Here is a 21,446-nt window from a genome sequence, read left to right on the forward strand (position 1 = left end):
CCTGTTTCTAGTTCCGAAACCCAATGGGTCTTTCCGGCCTATTCTCAACCTCAAAACACTGAACAAGTTTGTGAGAGTGTCCAAGTTCCATATGGAAACACTGCGCTCTAGTGTACTGGCTATGGAACCCGGAGACTATCTGGTATCCCTGGATGTACATGATGCGTACCTGCATATACCTATTGCCATGTCGCATCCGTAGTGTCTGTGGTTTGCTAATGGCAACCTTCACTATCCGTTCCAGGCTCTGCCATTTGGACTGGCTACGGCTCCTCGGATCTTCACCAAGGTCATGGCCGTAATGACGGCCCATCTTCGTCGCCAGGGAGTCGGGATCCTGCCATATCTGGACTACTTGCTGATTCTGGCAAACTCCCACGATGTCCTCCTCAGTCATCTACAACTGATGGTACGCTTCCTACAAGGCCACGGGCGGCTCATCAATTGGAAGAAATCCTCGCTGGTCCCAGCTTAGAGCATGGTGCACCTGGGGGCACTCCTGGACACACACAGCGACTGTTTCTGTCTCCAGAAAAAGTTCTGAGACTTCAAGACAGGATAAGATGCTTCCTTTGTTGCCCCAGAGTGTCGATACACTCGGCGATGCAAGTACTTGGCCTGATGGTGTCTGCATTCGACATGGTAGAGTACGCTCAGTTTTACTCCTGCCCTCTGCAGAGATTAATACTTTCCAAGTGGGATGGCCTACCTTGTTGGATCAGATCTCACATGATCACTTTGACTCCGGAGGATCGTCTGTCGCTGACCTGGTAGCTACAGGACCAGCAGTTAAACAGAGGCCGTCCCTTCTGGATCCCCGACTGGGTCCTGCTGAAAATGAACGCCAGTTTGAGGGGATGGGGTGCGGTGTTGGCGCAACACTCTCTCTTCAGGGTCGCTGGACCAAGGAGGGATCACTTTTCCCAATAAACGTTCTGGAGTTGCGTGTGGTGTTCAATGACTCTCGCCCTGCCTCTGGTACAGAACAGGCCGGCTCAAGTACGGTCAGACAATGCCACCACGGTGGCTTATTTAAACAATCAAGGCGGTACTCGAAGCCACATCGCCATCTGCCAACAATATTGGCAGTGTTTGATAAAAGCGCAAGGAAGCGCTGAAACGTTGCCTAAACAAGCTTGTGCATGAGTCTTCTTTACTTTCCTGAGTGCCGCCATTGGAGGATATAAGATACACAGCCTTAGGCTTTTTGTGAAGATGGCACCAGGTATATATTGTTCTATGGTTCCCAGTGAGTGCCGGAGTTTGGAGATTTTGTATATATGTATGTATGTGTATATGTGTGTGTATATGTATATATGTATATATATATATATATATATATATATAATGTATGTGTGTGTGTGTGTGTATATATATATATATATATATATGTGTGTGTGTGTGTGTGTGTGTGTGTGTGTGTGTGTGTGTGTAATATAATATATATTATTATTTTTTTTATTGTTTTTACATAGCAATCATATTCTTTAAATTTAGTTGTGACTGCTATCTGCAGTTATGATGTTTTATGTCTAGATTACCTAAATTATAACTTTGTCTTGCTGCATTTAACATGGTAGAAGTTAATGAAGAAAAAATTCCTAATCTGGGTGTTTATAATGATAGTTATAACTTTATTTAGAACCTCTTTGCAAATGTTTGTTATAGCATTGGTCAGGGTTTTTTTTTTTTTTTTTTTTTTTGTTGGTCTGCAGCTGAAATATAGTTTTTGTTATTAGTGGTCCGTTGGAATGTTCATAATCATTATTTCCTGCTGCTTGTATTAAAAGACATACCTAGAGATGTTTTGTAAATTATTACATATTTTACTTTTTAGAGCCCTGAAAGAACCAAAAGAACTAAACTTTATCTTTGGTGTTAACATTGAGCAACGGGAACTTGATGGCATGTTTGTGTATAACTGCAGCCGGTTAATAAAAATGTATGAGAAGGTTGGACCTCAGCTAGAAGGAGGAACGTAAGTAGCACCTCTCATTCTCCGACAAGTCAGTGTGTTGGGCCTTTAATTATTATAAAGAAAAAACCTGATATTGGAAGTTGTGCAAATACATTTCTTCATCAGCATTCTGGGAACACAAGTTGTGTTTTATGTTTCAAAGATAGGAGACCCCCTATGTCCTATAAACCCATTTGCTTTACCAGTGTCCAGCATACAAAATGTATCCTCATACATCGTTGTTGCAGTCGTGCCTAATGGTTCCTCTGTACGCACCAGGTCCCGCGAGACTGCTGGCATTGGGCATCTTTTTGCCAAAACGCAATGCAGCAGGAAGACACCGGTAGACTGCGCTAGTTAATTTGATATGTGACACTTGTATATCTGTGTGCAACTCTGCTCTGATCTGTATACGAAGTGCTACAGTGTAGCAGCCACATCTTTTTTTACAATACATAGTGTTCACTCTAGGATTTTTCTCTAACGTCCTAGAGGATGCTGGGACTCCGTAAGGACCATGGGATATACAGGCTCCGCAGGAGACATGGGCACCTTAAGAAAGACTTTGACTCTGGGTATGCACTGGCTCCTCCCTCTATGCCCCTCCTCCAGACCTCAGTTTGATACTGTGCCCAGAGGAGATGGGTGCACTGCAGGGAGCTCTCCTGAGTTTCCTGCTAAGAAAGTATTTTAATTAGGTTTTTTATTTTCAGGGAGCACTGCTGGCAACAGACTCCCTGCATCGTGGGACTGAGGAGAGAGAAACAGCCCTACTTCTCTGAGTTTCAAGGTCCTGTTTCTTAGGCTACTGGACACCATTAGCTCCAGAGGGAGTCGGAACACAAGTCTCACCCTGGAGTTCGTCCCAGAGCCGCGCCGCCGTCCTCCTCGCAGAGCCAGAAGATAGAAGCCGGGTGAGCATGAGAAGTAAAAAGGCTTCAAAGGCGGCATAAGACTTTGTGATCTTCACTGAGGTAACGCACAGCAGTGCAGCTGTGCGCCATTGCTCCCATACACATCACACACTCCGGTCACTCTAAGGGTGTAGGGCGCAGGGGGGGCGCCCTGGGCAGCAATATAAACCTCTATTATGGCATAAACACATATATACATGTACAGCTGGGCACTGTACATGTATATAAAGAGCCCCCGCCATGTTTTTGAATAATTTGAGCTGGACAGAAGCCCGCCACCGAGGGGGCGGGGCTTCTCCCTCAGCACTCACCAGCGCCATTTTTCTCCACAGCACAGCGCTGAGAGGAAGCTCCCCGGACTCTCCCCTGCTTACTGAGGTGACAGTGGGTTTTTCAAGAGGGGGGCACATAATTGGCGAAAAATGTGTTATTTCAGCGCTACTGGGGAAACATTCTGTGTTTTGCCTGGGTTATATAGCGCTGGGGTGTGTGCTGGCATACTCTCTCTCTCTGTCTCTCCAAATGGCCTGGTGGGGAACTGTCTTCAGATAAGAGCTTCCCTGTGTGTGTGTGTGGGGTGTGTCGGTACGCGTGTGTCGACATGTATGAAGTGGAAGGCTCACCTAAGGAGGAGGGGGAGTGTATGAATATCAGATCTCCGTCGGCAGCGCCGACACCGGACTGGATGGAGATGTGGAATGTCTTGAGTGCTAGTGTAAATTTATAGACAAGGCTGAGGCTAGGGAACAGTCAGGTAGTCAGACCATGCCTGTCCCTGTGTCACTGGGACCTTCCGAGTCTCAGAAGCGCACATTGTCCCAAATAATGGACACAGATACCGACACGGATTCAGACTCCAGTGTCGACTATGAGGAGGCAAAATTACAGCCAAAAGTGGCTAAGGGCATTCGATATATGATTATTGCAATAAAAGATGTTTTGCATATCACAGAGGAACCCCCTGTCTCTGACGACAGGGTACACATGTATAAAGAGAAAAAGCCTGAGGTCACTTTTCCATCCTCGTATGAGCTGAGCGAGCTGTGCGAAAAGGCTTGGGAATCTCCAGACAAGAGGCTGCAGATTCCCAAAAGAATTCTTATGGCGTTTCTTTTCCCGCAAACGGATAGGATACGATGGGAGTCTTTTCCTAAGGTGGACAAGGCTTTAACACGTTTATCAAAGAAGATAGCGCTGCCATCCCAAGATACGGCTACCCTCAAGGATGCTGCTGATCGCAGACAGGAGGTTACCTTGAAGTCCATTTACACATATTCAGGTACAATTCTTAGACCGGCAATGGCGTCGGCCTGGGTTTGTAGTGCTGTCGCAGCATGGACAGACTCCTTATCTCCGGAAATTGAGACCCTAGATAAGGATACCATTTTAATGACCCTAGGGCATATAAAAGATGCTGTGTTATATATGAGGGATGCTCAAAGAGACATTTGTTTGCTAAGTTCCAGAATAAACGCTATGTCTGTTTCTGCTAGGCGAGTCTTATGGACCCGACAGTGGACGGGTGATGCCAACTCAAAGAGGCATATGGAGTCTTTACCTTACAAAGGTGAGGAGTTATTTGGAGAAGGCCTCTCGGACCGCGTCTCCACAGCTACGGCAGGTAAATCGAATTTTTTGCCTTATGTTCCCTCACAGCCTAAGAAAGCGCCTCATTATCAAATGCAGTCCTTTCGTTCGAATAAAAGCAAAAGAGTACGAGGATCGTCCTTTCTTGCCAGAGGTAAGAGCAGAGGAAAAAAGCTGCACAAAGCTAGTTTCCAGGAACAGAAGTCCTCCCTTGCCTCTGCAAAATCCACTGCATGACGCTGGGGCTTCCCTGGGGGAGTCCTCTCAAGTGGGGGCACGTCCTCGACTTTTCAGCCACATCTGGGTTCATTCACAGGTGGATCCCTGGGCAATAAAAATTGTTTCTTAGGGATACAAGCTGGAATTCGAAGAGGTGCCTCCTCGCCGGTTTTTCAAATCTGCTCTACCTGCGGCTCCCTCAGAGAGGGAGTTAGTGTTGAATGCAATACAAAAATTGTATCTTCAACAGGTAGTGGTAAAGGTTACTCTACTGCAGCAAGGAAAGGGTTATTACTCAACCCTGTTTGTGGTTCCGAAACCGGACGGTTCGGTCAGACCCATTTTGAATTTAAAATCCCTGAACCTATACTTGAAAAGGTTCAAATTCAAGATGGAATCGCTCAGGGCAGTCATCGCCAGCCTGGAAGAGGGGGATTTTATGGTTTCCCTGGACATAAAGGATGCATACCTTCATGTTCCAATATTTCCTCCTCATCAGGCGTTCCTGAGATTTGCTGTACAAGATTGTCATTACCAATTTCAGACGTTGCCGTTTGGGCTTTCAACGGCCCGAGGATTTTCACCAAGGTAATGGCGGAAATGATGGTGCTCCTGCGCAAGCGAGGGGTCACAATTATCCCATACTTGGACGATCTCCTCATAAAAGCGAGATCTCGGGAGAAGTTACTGGACAGCGTGTCTCTGTCTTTGAAGGTGTTACAGCAACACGGCTGGATTCTCAATATCCCGAAGTCACAGTTGGTTCCTACGACGCGTCTGACCTTCTTGGGCTTGATTCTGGACACAGACCAGAAGAAAGTTTTTCTTCCAATGGAAAAAGCTCAGGAACTCATGACTCTGGTCAGGAACCTATTGAAGCCAAAACAGGTGTCAGTGCATCACTGCACTCGAGTCCTGGGGAAAATGGTGGCATCGTACGAAGCCATTCCCTTCGGCAGGTTCCATGCGAGGACCTTCCAATGGGACCTACTGGACAAGTGGTCCGGTCACATCTACAAATGCATCAGAGGATCACCCTGTGCCCCAGAGCAAGGGTGTCTCTCCTGTGGTGGCTGCAAAGTGCTCACCTCCTAGAGGGTCGCAGGTTCGGCATTCAGGACTGGATCCTGGTGACCACAGACGCAAGTCTCAGAGGTTGGGGAGCAGTCACACAGGGAAGAAATTTCCAAGGTCTTTGGTTGAGTCTAGAGACTTGTCTCCACATCAACATCCTGGAGTTGAGGGCCATATACAACGCCCTACGTCAAGCGGAGGCATTACTTCGCGACAAACCAGTTCTGATTCAGTCGGACAATGTCACCGCAGTAGCTCATGTAAACCGCCAATGTGGCACAAGGAGCAGGGTGGCAATGGCGGAAGCCACCAGGACTCTTCGCTGGGCGGAAAATCATGTAAGCGCACTGTCAGCAGTGGACAACTGGGAAGCAGACTTCCTCAGCAGACACGACCTGCATCCGGGAGAGTGGGGACTTCATCAGGAAGTCTTTGCGCAGATCGCAGGTCGGTGGGACCTGCCCCAGATAGACATGATGGCGTCCCGTCTCAACACAAAGTTAAAAAGGTATTGCGCCAGGTCAAGAGATCCTCAGGCGATAGCTGTGGACGCCCATGGTGACACCGTGGGTGTTTCAGTTGGTCTGTGTTTCCTCCTCTTCCTCTTATACCCAAGGTGTTGAGAATAATAAGACAAAGAAGAGTGAGAACAATCCTCATTGTTCCAGATTGGCCACGAAGGACTTGGTATCTGGATCTACAGGAATTGCTCACAGAAGATCCGTGGCCTCTTCCTCTAAGAAAGGACCTGCTGCAGCAGGGGCCCTGTCTGTTCCAAGACTTACCGCGGCTGCGTTTGACGGCATGGCGGTTGAACGCCGGATCCTAGCGGATAAAGGTATTCCGGATGAAGTCATTCCTACGCTAATAAAGGCTAGGAAGGACGTGACATCAAAACATTATCACCGAATATGGAGAAAATATGTTTCTTGGTGTGAGGCCAGGAATGCTCCTACGGAGGAATTTGATAATGTCGATATTATCTTAAACCATAAAGCTATACCTCTAAACACACTTTTACCATGGAGCCGCTGCTGCTGCTAGACTTAATACACACGCTACGTACTTTGTACGCTATTTGCGTACAGAGTCCCGTACCTTGTCCGGACTTAACGTACAAACGCCGTGCTGGGGGTACAAAGTACACACAGCGCGCGCACACTCTTGATATACTTTAAACCTTATTAGTAATGCAATGCAATGATATTATTACACTCTAGACCTTATGCAGCAAAGCTCTGCAATGATGTTACACCTTAAACCTTATGCAGCGCTGACGGTACAAAATACCCGCAGCGCGTACACACCTTATCAATACACTTTTAAACCTTATACAGTTAGGTAATGTAATATGCTTTAAACCCTAGCAGGGAAAAGAGGACACAACACCGATTTGTAGTTTAAACACTGGGCTCCGACACCTCAGCGTATATATCTGGAAGGGGATAACAATACAATTTATACACTACAATATACAACAGAGTAAATGGCTACAGTCAATGTACATACGTGAGAATATTCGCTTGCGCAACCTGGTCCAGTCCTCCGCTCATCAGGTAGATAGCGTTAAGAGTCTTCTGACCGGCCAGGCAGCAACAGGCTTTTTATACACTACTTCCAAAAGCAATGCAATGGATACTGTAATCCCTTTGTCCATTGGACACAGAGATGCATCTTTACATTACAGGAGAGGTCATAGGTAGATTTGAAAAGGTGGGCGATGTCTTTCTCAACTGCTCTTGTGGGTGGTCTCCTCTGGATTCCCGCTGCATACATAATATACAGTAAATACAGTTTATATCTATATTCTACTTCTGCACATAACTACACGCAGGAACATGCGATCTTCCTCTAACCAACACCGGAATGTTACCCTTAAAATACCCTACAGCTGGATACTAGACATCACCTTATAACCTTAGTCTGTCCCTTCCCATCATGCAAAGGTGAATCCCTTAGTCCTGGAATCATTTAAACTGTGGATACTTGCTGATGTGGTGAAGGGGGGCTATGTGTACAATGTGCACTATTTGGGTTAAATATGTAATGTTTTGATAACCCTCTATGTGCTCACAAACTCCGCCGTAAATACCCATACCACGCGCAGGACCGCGGGAGCAATCATACGCAAATTGCGGATATGTGCACGCACGGTGGAACAAGTGCACGCGCAGCGGGCATGTGTGTGTTAGTACGTGGTGTGTGTACTACAATATTTTTCGACTTTGACAGTCAACAATAACTGCCACTATCTAAACATTAAACAGAAAAATATACAATACAATATCTACAGGTGATTGGATGGTAGGAGGAGAGGTAGTAGGTGGGAAATGTATGACCTAGTGGGATAGTAAAAGCATGCATGTATGAATCATGTCTGAGGGGCATGTATCATCGTGCCGTATACGTTCTAGATAAGCTTCGAGGTATTGCGAAGTATACATTAAATCCTTCTTATCCCGTATTAAGGGTCTGTAAGTGGGCCAACAAACACTACCGAGCTCTTTTCGGCTTCTTGTTCCAACAAATGGGGTGCACATTTAGTTGATGATACATGGAGGGGGAACATATGTGAGTGCTAATATATGTGGATATCACCTGTCGACTATGTGTGTCACTAACTGAAGGTTATAGAGATGAAGATAAGACACATATCTAAAATACATTCACATAAAATTTTCGTAATCATCCTTGGGTGTAGTCAATGTCTTTTCCGGATCGGTGTATCTGGGCCAAGGGGGAGACAAAGGAAAAACGGGTGAAAGAAACAGGCCATGGAATTCATTTGCAATCCTTATCATAACATTGTCTCTATGGATGGGTCATAAATCAAATCTGCTGCAGTAACAATGCCCCCGCTCCTTAAACTCATCAAATTTGTGCCGTGCTTGCGCCCCGTTAGAATTCGAACACACCTAAATATCAAGCCAATAATTATGACGACTCCCAGGATACAAAGGAGAAACTTTCCTACACTCATAATAACATTTTGAGCCCATTTGCCTAAACCTGAGAACCAATTGCGTGGGTTCAACCATGAGACCCAGCCGGTCAGTTCATTACTCACAGCAGTCAGGGTAAGGTTGTGTCTCCTTCGGAACTCCCACTTCAACTGCAATTTCTTTATCATCCACTAGGGGTCACTGGAGTACTCTTGGGATATGGACGGGCTTCCGTAGGAACAGCACTGAATATTTAAATTTAGAACACTCCACCCCTCCATATCCCCGAGTACCTCTCAGTGTTTTTTCTGTGCTCGAAGTAGTAACAGCTCTGTGGCTCAGGTCACAATTACTTTGAATATTTTTATTTTAAATTTCATACATCCCTTTCCCCCTTCCAAAAGGCAGGGTCAGGGATAGTGCAGCTGCTGATAGCAGCAGGGGTGTGTCGGGCCTCTCTGAAAGAGCTCCCTCACAGCCACACATATCTCCTGCTCAGGCTGGCCGGCGCTTACTAAGAAGCACCGTCGGAGCCTCATCACAGACCGTTTCCAGACTCGGTACAACTATTGCAGGTATGTGAGGGGTGAGAACGGGGCGGTCAGCTTCCGCTGCCGCCCCGACGTGTGGGGAAGGCGCTGGTTTTCTTTCTGCTGACTGCGGCCGCAGCGGCTCGGGCCGCCGGGTAACGTAGCCGCTCAACTGCTCTGGCCGCCGGGTATCAGCTCCGGCGCTTCTTACAGCCCATCTGCTCCCCGCGTCTGGTCCGGCCGCCGCTTCTCCCAATGTTCCGCCCGCCGCTTGTATCCGCTGCGGCCCGGTAGTCATAGCGCTAACACGCGCTCCCAGTCTTCCAGGTCCCGGCGCAGGGGTGCCCGATGCCCGGCCCGCACTGCACGCTATGAGCAGATGCGAAGGGGGGGGGGGGAAGGGACAGCAGCAACATCAGGCTGTTGATAGTGTGCACACATTTATATATATATATATATATATATATATATAATGATGTTTATGCTGGCAGGGAGACTGTTTATAAGATCAGTATGGAATGCACTGTGATTATATGTTTAAGCATGGCAGCCATTTTAACCATGCTTCCTGTGTCTTCCTGCTGTGATTCCAGAATGTTCCAGTACTACATCGCTACTCCACCGGAGGCGCAGGGGTGTTAGTGGGAATTTGGGATCACATTTCATAGTACTGGCCACGTGTACTGCACTTGGCCAGATATATATACAGAGACACCTTACTACTATTTTACTGAGTCGTGCAAGTGTCTGTTTTTTGTGTATTGTATTGTCTGTCGCCATAATGAGTAAGGCACCAGCAAAAACTAAAAAGCATAATTGCAAAGTCTGTAGCAGTGTGTTACCGAATGGATCTACCACATGTACAGTATGTTTTGTGGATCCGGTTCAGACTACCATTTCTGCTCCAGTTTACAACCAATGTCCTCACCGGACCCTCCGTGGGGTATGTTAGTAAATGTACTAGATAGGTTACAATCAGAATTGACCGCCGCTCGTCAGGAGCGGGAAACGGCAAGATCTGAGTCTAGGGTGAGACCGCCAGAACTACCGGAGGCGTCTCAGCCTTGCGTAAGGTCCAAATCCATTTTGGGTAAACGGGATAAATTTCATATGTCTTATGATTTTCCAGTTTCTGCTATGTTGCATTCTGACGATTCCATGCCAGACCTCACGGAACAAGATCAGGGTGAGGAGGGCGAAGTGGAGTCAGATGGCGAGGATTTTAACAGTTCCGGCATTGATGATCTCATCAGAGCGGTACGTCTGTCTCTGAAGTTTCCTGAAACTGAGGAGCCTCTCACAAATGATCAGGTCGTATTTACGAAACGACGGAAAACGCCAATAAGTTTTCCTGTGTCGGAATCTCTTAATCAGATGTTAGTAGAAACACGACAGAATCCAGATAAACGGTTTTCTATACCTCGCAGATTTAAGTCTAGTTATCCGTTTCCAGACTCGGTAACGTGTACATGGGAGAATCCACCAATAGTTGATTCCTCAGTGTCCAAGCTTACCAAGAAATTAACCATACCAGTGCCAGCAACTACTACGCTTAAGAAACTATGCTAAAATCCATGTATGTAGCAGCAGGTTACAGAACTCAAATCTGGTTTACATGACGAAAACCTGATACTACTTGTAAATCAAATGAGTGAGGCTGTAGAGTATCTCTGCACAGCGTCTACTGACGTCTGTCAGCTCACTTCTCGTATTTCATCGTCGCTAGTAACGGCACGAAGAGCACTCTGGCTGCGTGCTTATCATGCGGAGGCAGAGGTCAAACGAGGTATAGAGGCGTTGCCTTACGATGGCAAGAAGTTGTTTGGTCCTGAATTGGACGCATGGATTGTTGAGGCTACGGGAGGTAAGTCTGTTTTCTTACATTGCCTCCACCGGTATCAAGAAGAAGGTACGCTGGACCTTCGTTCAAATCTTTTAGACCTCAGCCCTTTCGAGGACGTGGCAGAGGAACAGCCACGCCTGCTAGACGTGGTTGAGGACGTGGTTTCCAACAAACCAACACAACTTGCCAGGACGCTAAGGTTACCGACAAGCCAGTGGCATGACGGGCTACCAGCCCATCTCGGTTCTCCGATTGTGGGAGCACGCCTTCAGACGTTCCATTTGGCGTGGTTCCAGACATCTGCGGATGGGTGGATCCGCAATTTAGTGTTAAAAGGTTACAAAATAGAGTTCGACTGTCTTCCGCCTCTGCGGTTTTTCAAGACAGGATTGCCTCTGTCGGACGACAAGAGGACGGTTCTGCAAATTGCCATCCAGTCCCTACTGGATTCAGCAGTTTTGATTCCGGTCCCTGTACACCAACAGGGTCAGGGTTATTATTCAAGTCTGTTTGTAGTACCGAAGCCGGAGGGCTCAGTCAGACCAATATTGAACTTAAAGGGTCTCAATCAGTACGTAACTTACTACAGATTCAAAATGGAGTCTCTGCGTTCGGTGATTGCGGACTAGATCTCAAGGATGCGTACTTACACATTCTAATTTGGCAGCCTCATCAGAAATTCTTACGGTTTGCAATACGCCAGAACCATTACCAGTTTCAGGCTCTACCGTTTGGCCTGTCATCAGCGCCTCGGGTATTCACCAAAGTGATGTCTGTGATGATAGCTCATCTCAGATCCCTGGGAGTGACAATAGTTCCGTATTTAGACGATCTGCTCATCAAAGCTCCGTCTCAACAGATGCTTCTCCAACATGCGCTGCTAACGTACGATGTACTGGTTCACCACGGTTGGATTGTCAACTTCAAGAAATCACATCTAATTCCGTCTCAACGCCTTCAATTCCTAGGTATGATTCTCGATACGGTCAATCAAAGAATTTACCTACCACAGCAGAAAGTACAAATTCTACGCCATCTAGTACAATTAGTGCTCAAGCCACGCACAGTGTCTGTACACTTGTGCATTCGCCTCTTAGGCACAATGGTGGCAGCTCTCGAAGCGCTTCAGTTCGGAAGATTTCACTCGCGTCCATTTCAACTGAATGTGTTCGCCCAGTGGTCGGGCTCGCATCTGCAGATTCACCACAGGGTGAGGTTGTCGCCAAGGGCAAGAGTATCTCTGCTCTGGTGGCTCAAGGAACACAATTTAACCGCAGGAAGACGGTTCGGAGGCTTGAATTGGATAATTCTAACTACTGACGCCAGTCTCAGAGGTTGGAGAGCGGTAATTCAAAATTGTCAGCTCCAGGGTCTCTGGGCGGATCACGAAAAATTGCTGTCTATAAATGTCCTGGAACTCCGCGCAATTTACAATGCGCTACGACAAGCAGTGCACATGCTTCGCTCTCAGCTTGTCCAAGTGCAGTCAGACAATGCGACGGCGGTCGCATACATCAACAAACAAGGAGGAACGAGAAGCCGCATGGCAATGCGGGAAGTAGCTCGAATCCTCAATTGGACGGAATGCCACCAGGTGATATTGTCGGCCGTGTTCATTCCGGGAGTGGACAACTGGTAAACGGATTATCTCAGTCGTCGGGATTTTCATCCAGGTGAATGGGCATTAAATCCAGAAGTGTTTCACATGTTGGTTCAGCGATGGGGTTATCCTCAGGTGGACCTGATGGCGTCTCGACACAATCACCAAACGTTCCAGTATGTGTCCAGAAGATCCAAAGGCAGTGGCGGTGGACGCTCTCACTGTCGCGTGGCCGTACAGTCTTGTGTATCTGTTTCCACAGTTTCCGTTGCTCCCTCTGGTGCTAAAACGGATCAAAAGAGAGTCGGTCACAGTCATACTAGTGGCGCCTCATTGGCCTCGGAGAGCTTGGTTCTCGGATCTCCGAGGACTACTCGCAGACTATCCTTGGCCGCTCCCACTACGTCCAGACCTGTTACAACAGGGTCCGTTCCTTTTACCCCGATTTAGCGCGGCTGCGTTTGACGGGGTGGCTGTTGAGACCGCCCTCTTAAGAAGAGAGGGCATTCCAGATTCGGTTATACCAACTATGTTACGAGCTAGGAAGCCGGTTACGGCAGCTCATTATTACAGAATATGGCGTGCCTATATAGGTTGGTGTGAAGCTCGGAAGTTTCCGACATCATCTTTCAAGTTATGCCGCCTTTTGTTGTTTCTACAAACAGGGTTAGATGGAGGCCTGCGTTTATCTACACTAAAGGTGCAGGTATCTGCTTTGTCAATTTACTTTCAAAGACGATTGGCTCTATTGCCGTCTATACGCACTTTTCTCCAAGGTGTCCTCAGAGTACAGCCTCCATTCATTCCACCTACAGCGCCATGGGACTTGAATCTGGTTTTAGAGTTCTTACAGTCATCATGTTTTGAACCCTTACAGCAAGTGGATATAAAATTTCTCACTTGGAAAACAAATTTTCTTCTAGCCTTAGCTTCGGCAAGGCGTGTTTCGGATTTGGGTGCCTTGTCATGCAAGTCACCGTATTTGGTGTTTCATGATGACAGAGCGGAACTTCGGACGAATCCCGCTTTCTTACCAAAGGTAGTGTCATCTCTTCACATCAATCAACCAATAGTAGTTCCTGTGTTGACGGCACATTCTCGAACTCTGGATGTGGTACGCGCATTACGCGTTTATGTATCCCGAACGTCTTTAGTCCGTAAGACGGATACGTTGTTTGTTCTCTATGATGCTGCCAAGATGGGTTGGCCAGCGTCTAAACAAACCTTATCCAGATGGATAAAACTGACCATACGTCAGGCTTACCTTCATGCTAGGTTACAACCGCCTACGTCAGTAACCGCTCATTCCACACGTTCTGTGGGAACTTCATGGGCAGCTGGTCGGGGAGCTTCTACGACGCAGCTTTGCCGTGCGGCTACATGGTCTTCAGTGCACACGTTTGTGCGCTTTTACAAGTTTGATACGTTTGCGGCATCAGCATCTAGCTTTGGCCGCCTAGTGTTACAAGTGCCAAACAGCTCTCCCGCCCACGGGGGAAGCTTTGGTACGTCCCAAGAGTACTCCAGTGACCCCTAGTGGATGAAAAAGAAAATAGGATTTTGGTACTTACCAGGTAAATCCTTTTCTTTGAATCCATAGGGGGCACTGGACGCCCACCCAGAGCAGTTTTACCTAGTTGTGGTGAGTTCTGAGGATCTTATGGTAACACACTTTCACCGACTGGTTCAAATTACAAGTGCTGGTTAGGGTGTCAACTGTTTAGTTGTCAGTAACGTTATGTGTCAACTTCGTTATTGTCCGTTATGTTATATGTAATACTTCATTGTCAACCTCTCTATAGTTCCTGTTCGGCTCAGTAAAAAACACTGAGAGGTACTCGGGGATATGGAGGGGTGGAGTGTTCTAAATTTAAATATTCAGTGCTGTTCCTACGGAAGCCCGTCCATATCCCAAGAGTACTCCAGTGCCCCCTATGGATTCAAAGAAAAGGATTTACCTGGTAAGTACCAAAATCCTATTATATCATCCATCTTTTGATCGATAATCTCTGTGGGGTCGTCAGTGCTGTTTGTAATATACGTGCAGCACTTCACACCATATTGAGTTGCCAAAGTGACACAGTACCCACCCGTCACGGCTGTGATATAATTAAGGACCATCCTGTGCTGGATCAGTTCCGTTTTGTAAGCTTGCAACTCCCTACCCGTATACCTGAAGGTGTCGTCATACATCTCAGTGATATTATCTATCAAGTTCGCTAGCGCATGGATATACCTATAATTTATAATTCCTCTGGCAGTACGGGTGATGTCTAATGCGAGAAGGAATTGAATCCCGGTGGATTCGTGGATCAAATCAGAGGCTACGTGCTCTGTCCTATCTATGAGGTGTCTCCTTACGATGTGTTCATAGTGAGTATGAGTGTAAGGAGCCTGAGCACTGCGGTGAACATCTTTCATCTTATCATGGGTTATGGTCATGACCTCTGGCACACTCTTCCAACATAACACAAGTTCTCTCATCTGTTCAGTACAAGTATCAGGCTGTATGATATAAGCACAGTACCCTGGTGATACTTCTCCAACCCACATGGTCTTGCTTCCTCGAGTATATCTATACCGAAAATACCTTCCATTGTTGGCTATTTGGCGTATGAGTTCAGAGTCTATGGGTATCTTATCAGCTCTGTGCGAAAAGGCCATGGTCTGGTTATTCCATGTCACCTCCCAATTTCCCGGCTTTCGGTAATTGGAAATATTGAAACATAATAAGGATCTATCTACATGATACTGGTGGAGCTTCAAACTAGGGGGCCTAGAAATATTAAATTTCTTGTCCACCGGTCTCCCACCCCGTAATTCGAGTACCTCATCTATTGCTAAAGGGTACGGTACTAATCCTGACTTGCTCTGACCTTGAGGTACTTGTGAGCACACCCAGCATTCTGTCTGGTTTAAGACCTTACCCACTAGTGAGTGGTAATCACTCAATGGATGACGGTCCATGTTGATATTAAGGCTGGACTGACATCTCTGGATGCACCCATCCTCAACTATGTTCTCACAATTTTTACAAATGCAATTTTCCTCAGCCAATAACCCTTCACAGTGCCTCCTAGCTTCCTGACTACCAGATCATTTTCTGATACTCGCCTTTGCTCGAGTGATGTGTTGGTCTTGGAATTCTACAAATCCGTCCTCGCCATCAGAACCCATTCCAGATCCTTTCTCGACCTCTCTGGTACTCTCACCGAAACAGACTGTTCTGGTCAACAACAGGGTTAACAGGAAAACCCGGAATGCAGTCTCTTGGGGTAAGTCCATCTTGTTAAGGGGAGAGAAAGGGAACAAGAAGGGGGAGGAAAGGAGGGAGAGAAGGAGGGTAGTAGGAGATGGAGAAAATAATAAAAAAAAAGAAAAACTGGTGCGACAACCGCCTCTTGGTCTTGTTGTTCTCCGCGCTCAGGTGCCGTGACAACAGTCCTGCCTCTCAATCTTCCCGGAACAGACACTCCAGTGATACGATGTTAGTGATACGATGTTTTCTACGAGTCAGCGCTTTCTGTAGGGAACATAAATCTTGTATTTCAATGTGTTTAACTGTTGTATGAAGTAAACCATCTTTGGAAAGTGAAAAGAGGGGGGGGGGGGGAATACTAAAAAGAAAATTTGTCAGATTTGCGTTCACCATCAGGCTGTCACACCATCATGTATATCGGTATCTATGCACAGTCTATCTTCACCAGTATTCCCATTCTCCACCCTTTGTGCATGACCAGGCACACTGATACTGGTGTCCCTATGCTAGTGAGATATACTGGATTTAGGCAGAGCTCTGACAGACCGAGTAGGCATGTGACGTTTGAACTGTAATCCTGTCAGTGAACGTAAGAGGATGAAGAGGAAACTTTGAAGACAAATCACAGAGTTTAGTAATAGATAAATTTGTAAAGGCAAAGAAGATTTTACAAAGTTTGACATCTGGATTGGGCACTACGGGGAATGATTCCCCAATCGGTCTGTTCCCCTTTAAAAAAAAATGTATGTGTGTTATATCTCTACTGGGACTATCCCAGCCATCAATCCAGTGTCTTGTCCATTCTAAGTTCATAGGGAACCTGGTATTTTTGAGATAATTTCCTCTACCTGTGATGGATATGCTTCTAAAACAGTGAAATGCAACATTAGTCTTCGTGGGTATTTTAACATATTTTGTGCTTCCTGGGTGGGAGCACTCTATATATGTATACCATCTCTAACAAAACTCCTGTTAAATTACTTAGAGGTCACTTCTGCTAGAGAGAGAGAAGCAGAAGTTTAGAAGCCTCCTCCTAATCTCCGTAAATTCTGTCAAAAGGGTAAAGTTGCATTTATTCTGTTCTTCCCATTAACCGAATCTGTGTTTTTCTATACTGTATCGTGATTCCTTACTATATGTCCCTTGATCCCGTCTATGTGTTTAATAACGTGGCTTGTTTACTCTGTCTAGGGGTCTATATTGGCTATGTGCTGTACTACTCTTACAATTTCTAGCAAAATGTCCTACTAGGGTTTTGGGGCTTGGGCTGATGAGACTTTGGTGTAAGAGCCTGCATACTTTCAATCCTCAGCCTCTCCTCTTGCAGTTTTCTACGCCTAGCAATATTCCTATGGTGTTCAATTGCGCACTCTCTAAGGCAAGCTACTGTGACCCCTCTCCAACCAGGCAAAGAGGTTTGTACTCTGTCCCTCACTGTCTTATCGAGTCCGTCCATCAGCGCAGAGACAGCCACCTCTCTGTAATTTTCATCGTTCCCTGCATCCGATACCCCTATGTATCTATCCATTATGTGCAGGGCCCGATGGAAATATTCAGATGCCATTTCATTTTCCCTCTGCTTTATGGAGAAAATGTTCCTCCACTTAGCAGTTGTGGGGAAATACAACTCTAGTTGTCTGTTAATTCGTTCTATATTTCTCTAACGTCCTAGTGGATGCTGGGGACTCCGTCAGGACCATGGGGAATAGCGGCTCCGCAGGAGACAGGGCACATCTAAAGAAAGCTTTTAGGATCACATGGTGTGTACTGGCTCCTCCCCCCATGACCCTCCTCCAAGCCTCAGTTAGGTTTTTGTGCCCGTCCGAGCAGGGTGCAATCTAGGTGGCTCTCCTAAAGAGCTGCTTAGAAAAAGTTTTTTTAGGTTTTAAATCTCAGTGAGTCCTGCTGGCAACAGGCTCACTGCATCGAGGGACTTAGGGGAGAGATTTTCAACTCACCTGCGTGCAGGATGGATTGGAGTCTTAGGCTACTGGACATAGCTTCAGAGGGAGTCGGAACACAGGTCATCCTGGGGTTCGTCCCGGAGCCGCGCCGCCGACCCCCCTTACAGATGCTGAAGATCGGAGGTCCGGAAACAGGCGGCAGAAGACTCTTCAGTCTTCATGAAGGTAGCGCACAGCACGGCAGCTGTGCGCCATTGTTGCTACACACTTCTCACTGACCAGTCACGGAGGGTGCAGGGCGCTGCTGGGGGCGCCCTGGGCAGCAATATTAAATACCTTTAGTGGCAAAGAATACATCACATATAGCCATTAAGGCTATATGTATGTATTTAACCCAGGCCAGATTTCTCAAAACCCGGGAGAAAAGCCCGCCGGAAAAGGGGCGGAGCTTATTCTCCTCAGCACTCAGCGCCATTTTCCTGCTCAGCTCCGCTGTGAGGAAGGCTCCCAGGACTCTCCCCTGCACTGCACTACAGAAACAGGGTAACAAAGAGAAGGGGGGCATAAATTGGCGATATTTATATATTAAAAGCGCTTATAACAAAAACAACACCTTTTAGGGTTGTTTATATACATTTATAGCGCTTTTGGTGTGTGCTGGCAAACTCTCCCTCTGTCTCCCCAAAGGGCTAAGGGGGTCCTGTCTTCGATTAGAGCATTCCCTGTGTGGCTGCTGTGTGTCGGTACGTGTGTGTCGACATGTATGAGGACGATGTTGGTGTGGAGGCAGAGCAATTGCCGGTAATGGTGATGTCACCCCCTAGGGAGTCGACACCGGAATGGATGGCTTTAGTTATGGAATTACGTGATAATGTTAGTACATTACAAAAGTCAGTAGACGAAATGAGACGGCCGGAAAACCAGTCAGTACCGGCTCAGGCGTCTCAGACACCGTCAGGGGCTGTAAAACGTCCCTTACCTCAGTCAGTCGACACGGGTACCGACACAGATGAATCTAGTGTCGACGGTGAAGAAACAAACGTATTTTCCAACAGGGCCACACGTTATATGATCACGGCAATGAAGGAGGCTTTGCAGATCTCTGATACTGCTGGTACCTCAAAAAGGGGTATTATGTGGGGGGTGAAAAAACTACCTGTAGCTTTTCCAGAATCAGAGGAATTGAATGACGTGTGTGATGAAGCGTGGGTTAACCCAGATAGAAAACTGCTAATTTCTAAGAAGTTATTAGCATTATACCCTTTCCCACCAGAGGTTAGTACGCGCTGGGAAACACCCCCTAGGGTGGATAAGGCGCTCACACGTTTATCAAAGCAAGTGGCGTTGCCGTCTCCTGATACGGCCGCCCTCAAGGATCCAGCGGATAGGAGGCTGGAAACTAACCTGAAAAGTATATACACTCATACTGGTGTTATACTGCGACCGGCAATAGCCTCAGCCTGGATGTGCAGTGCTGGGGTAGTGTGGTTGGATTCCCTGACTGAAAATATTGATACCCTGGATAGGGACAGTATTTTATTGACTCTAGAGCAATTAAAGGATGCGTTTCTTTATATGCGAGATGCTCAGAGGGATATTTGTACTCTAGCATCAAGAGTAAGTGCGATGTCCATATCTGCCAGAAGAAGTTTATGGACGCGACAGTGGTCAGGTGATGCGGATTCCAAAAGGCATATGGAAGTGTTGCCATATAAAGGAGAGGAATTATTTGGGGTCGGTCTATCGGATCTGGTGGCCACGGCAACTGCCGGCAAATCCACTTTTTTACCTCAGACCCCCTCCCAACAGAAAAAGACACCGTCTTTTCAGCCGCAGTCCTTTCGCTCCTATAAAAACAAGCGAGCAAAAGGACAGTCTTATCTGCCGCGAGGCAGAGGAAAGGGTAAGAGAGGGCAGCAAGCAGCCCCTGCCCAGGACCAGAAGCCCGCCCCGGGTTCTACAAAGCCATCAGCATGACGCTGGGGCTTTACAAGCGGACTCAGGAGCGGTGGGGGGTCGACTAAAGATTTTCAGCAATCAGTGGGCTCGCTCACAGGTGGACCCGTGGATCCTGCAGATAGTATCTCAGGGTTACATGTTGGAGTTCGAAAGGTCTCCCCCTCGCCGGTTCCTAAAGTCTGCTTTACCAACGTCTCCCTCAGAAAGGACGACGGTATTGGAAGCCATTCACAAGCTGTATTCTCAGCAGGTGATAGTCAAGGTACCCCTCCTACAACAGGGAAAGGGGTATTATTCCACACTATTTGTGGTACCGAAGCCGGACGGTTCGGTAAGACCTATTCTAAATCTGAAATCCTTGAACCTGTACATACAGAAATTCAAGTTCAAGATGGAGTCACTCAGAGCAGTGATAGCGAATCTGGAAGAAGGGGACTTCATGGTGTCCCTGGACATAAAAGATGCTTATCTGCATGTCCCAATTTACCCCTCACACCAAGGGTATCTCAGGTTCGTGATACAAGACTGTCATTATCAGTTTCAAACGCTGCCGTTTGGTTTGTCCACGGCCCCTCGGGTCTTTACCAAGGTAATGACCGAAATGATGGTTCTTCTACGAAGAAAAGGCGTATTAATTATCCCTTACTTGGACGATCTCCTGATAAGGGCAAAGTCCAGAGAACAGCTGGAAGTCGGTGTAGCACTAACCCAAGTAGTGCTTCAGCAACACGGGTGGATTCTGAATCTTCCAAATTCTCAATTGACCCCGACAACACGTCTGCTGTTCCTGGGAATGATTCTGGACACGGTTCAGAAAAAGGTGTTTCTCCCGGAGGAGAAAGCAAGGGAGTTATCCGAACTGGTCAGGAACCTCCTAAAACCAGGAACTGTGTCAGTACATCAATGCACAAGAGTCCTGGGAAAGATGGTGGCTTCTTACGAAGCAATTCCATTCGGCAGATTCCATGCACGAACATTTCAGTGGGATCTGCTGGACAAATGGTCCGGATCGCATCTGCACATGCATCAGCGGATAACACTGTCACCAAGAACAAGGTTGTCTCTCCTGTGGTGGTTGCAGAGTGCCCATCTGTTAGAGGGCCGCAGGTTCGGCATACAGGACTGGGTCCTGGTGACTACGGATGCCAGCCTACGGGGCTGGGGAGCAGTCACACAGGGAAGAAACTTCCAGGGTGTATGGTCAGACCTGGAGACGTCTCTTCACATAAATATACTGGAGCTAAGAGCGATATACAATGCTCTAAGCTTGGCAAAACCGCTGCTTCAGGGTCAGCCGGTGTTGATCCAGTCGGACAACATCACGGCAGTCGCCCACGTAAACAGACAAGGCGGCACGAGAAGCAGAAGAGCAATGACAGAAGCTGCAAGGATTCTTCGCTGGGCGGAAAATCATGTCATAGCACTGTCAGCAGTGTTCATCCCGGGAGTGGACAACTGGGAAGCAGACTTCCTCAGCAGACACGACCTTCACCCGGGAGAGTGGGGACTTCATCCGGAAGTTTTCCACATGATTGTGAACCGTTGGGAAAAACCAAAGGTGGATATGATGGCGTCTCGCCTCAACAAAAAACTGGACAGATATTGCGCCAGGTCAAGAGACCCTCAGGCAATAGCTGTGGACGCTCTGGTAACACCAT

At 47.1% G+C, this 21,446-nt stretch overlaps 1 protein-coding gene across 6 annotated transcripts in view; it reads left to right on the forward strand.

Moving 5' to 3' along the window:
- MORC2 (MORC family CW-type zinc finger 2) overlaps window positions 1-21,446 on the forward strand; it is a 343,405-nt gene that overhangs the window by 196,507 nt on the left and 125,452 nt on the right. For all 6 annotated transcript variants that reach the window (XM_063913415.1, XM_063913413.1, XM_063913411.1 and 3 more), the window contains exon 14: window positions 1,838-1,978. In XM_063913415.1, coding sequence (XP_063769485.1) covers window positions 1,838-1,978 — 141 coding nt within the window. The remainder of the gene's footprint in view (window positions 1-1,837; window positions 1,979-21,446) is intronic.

Source organism: Pseudophryne corroboree, chromosome 1 (assembly GCF_028390025.1).
Source record: "Pseudophryne corroboree isolate aPseCor3 chromosome 1, aPseCor3.hap2, whole genome shotgun sequence".
NCBI lineage: Eukaryota > Metazoa > Chordata > Amphibia > Anura > Myobatrachidae > Pseudophryne > Pseudophryne corroboree.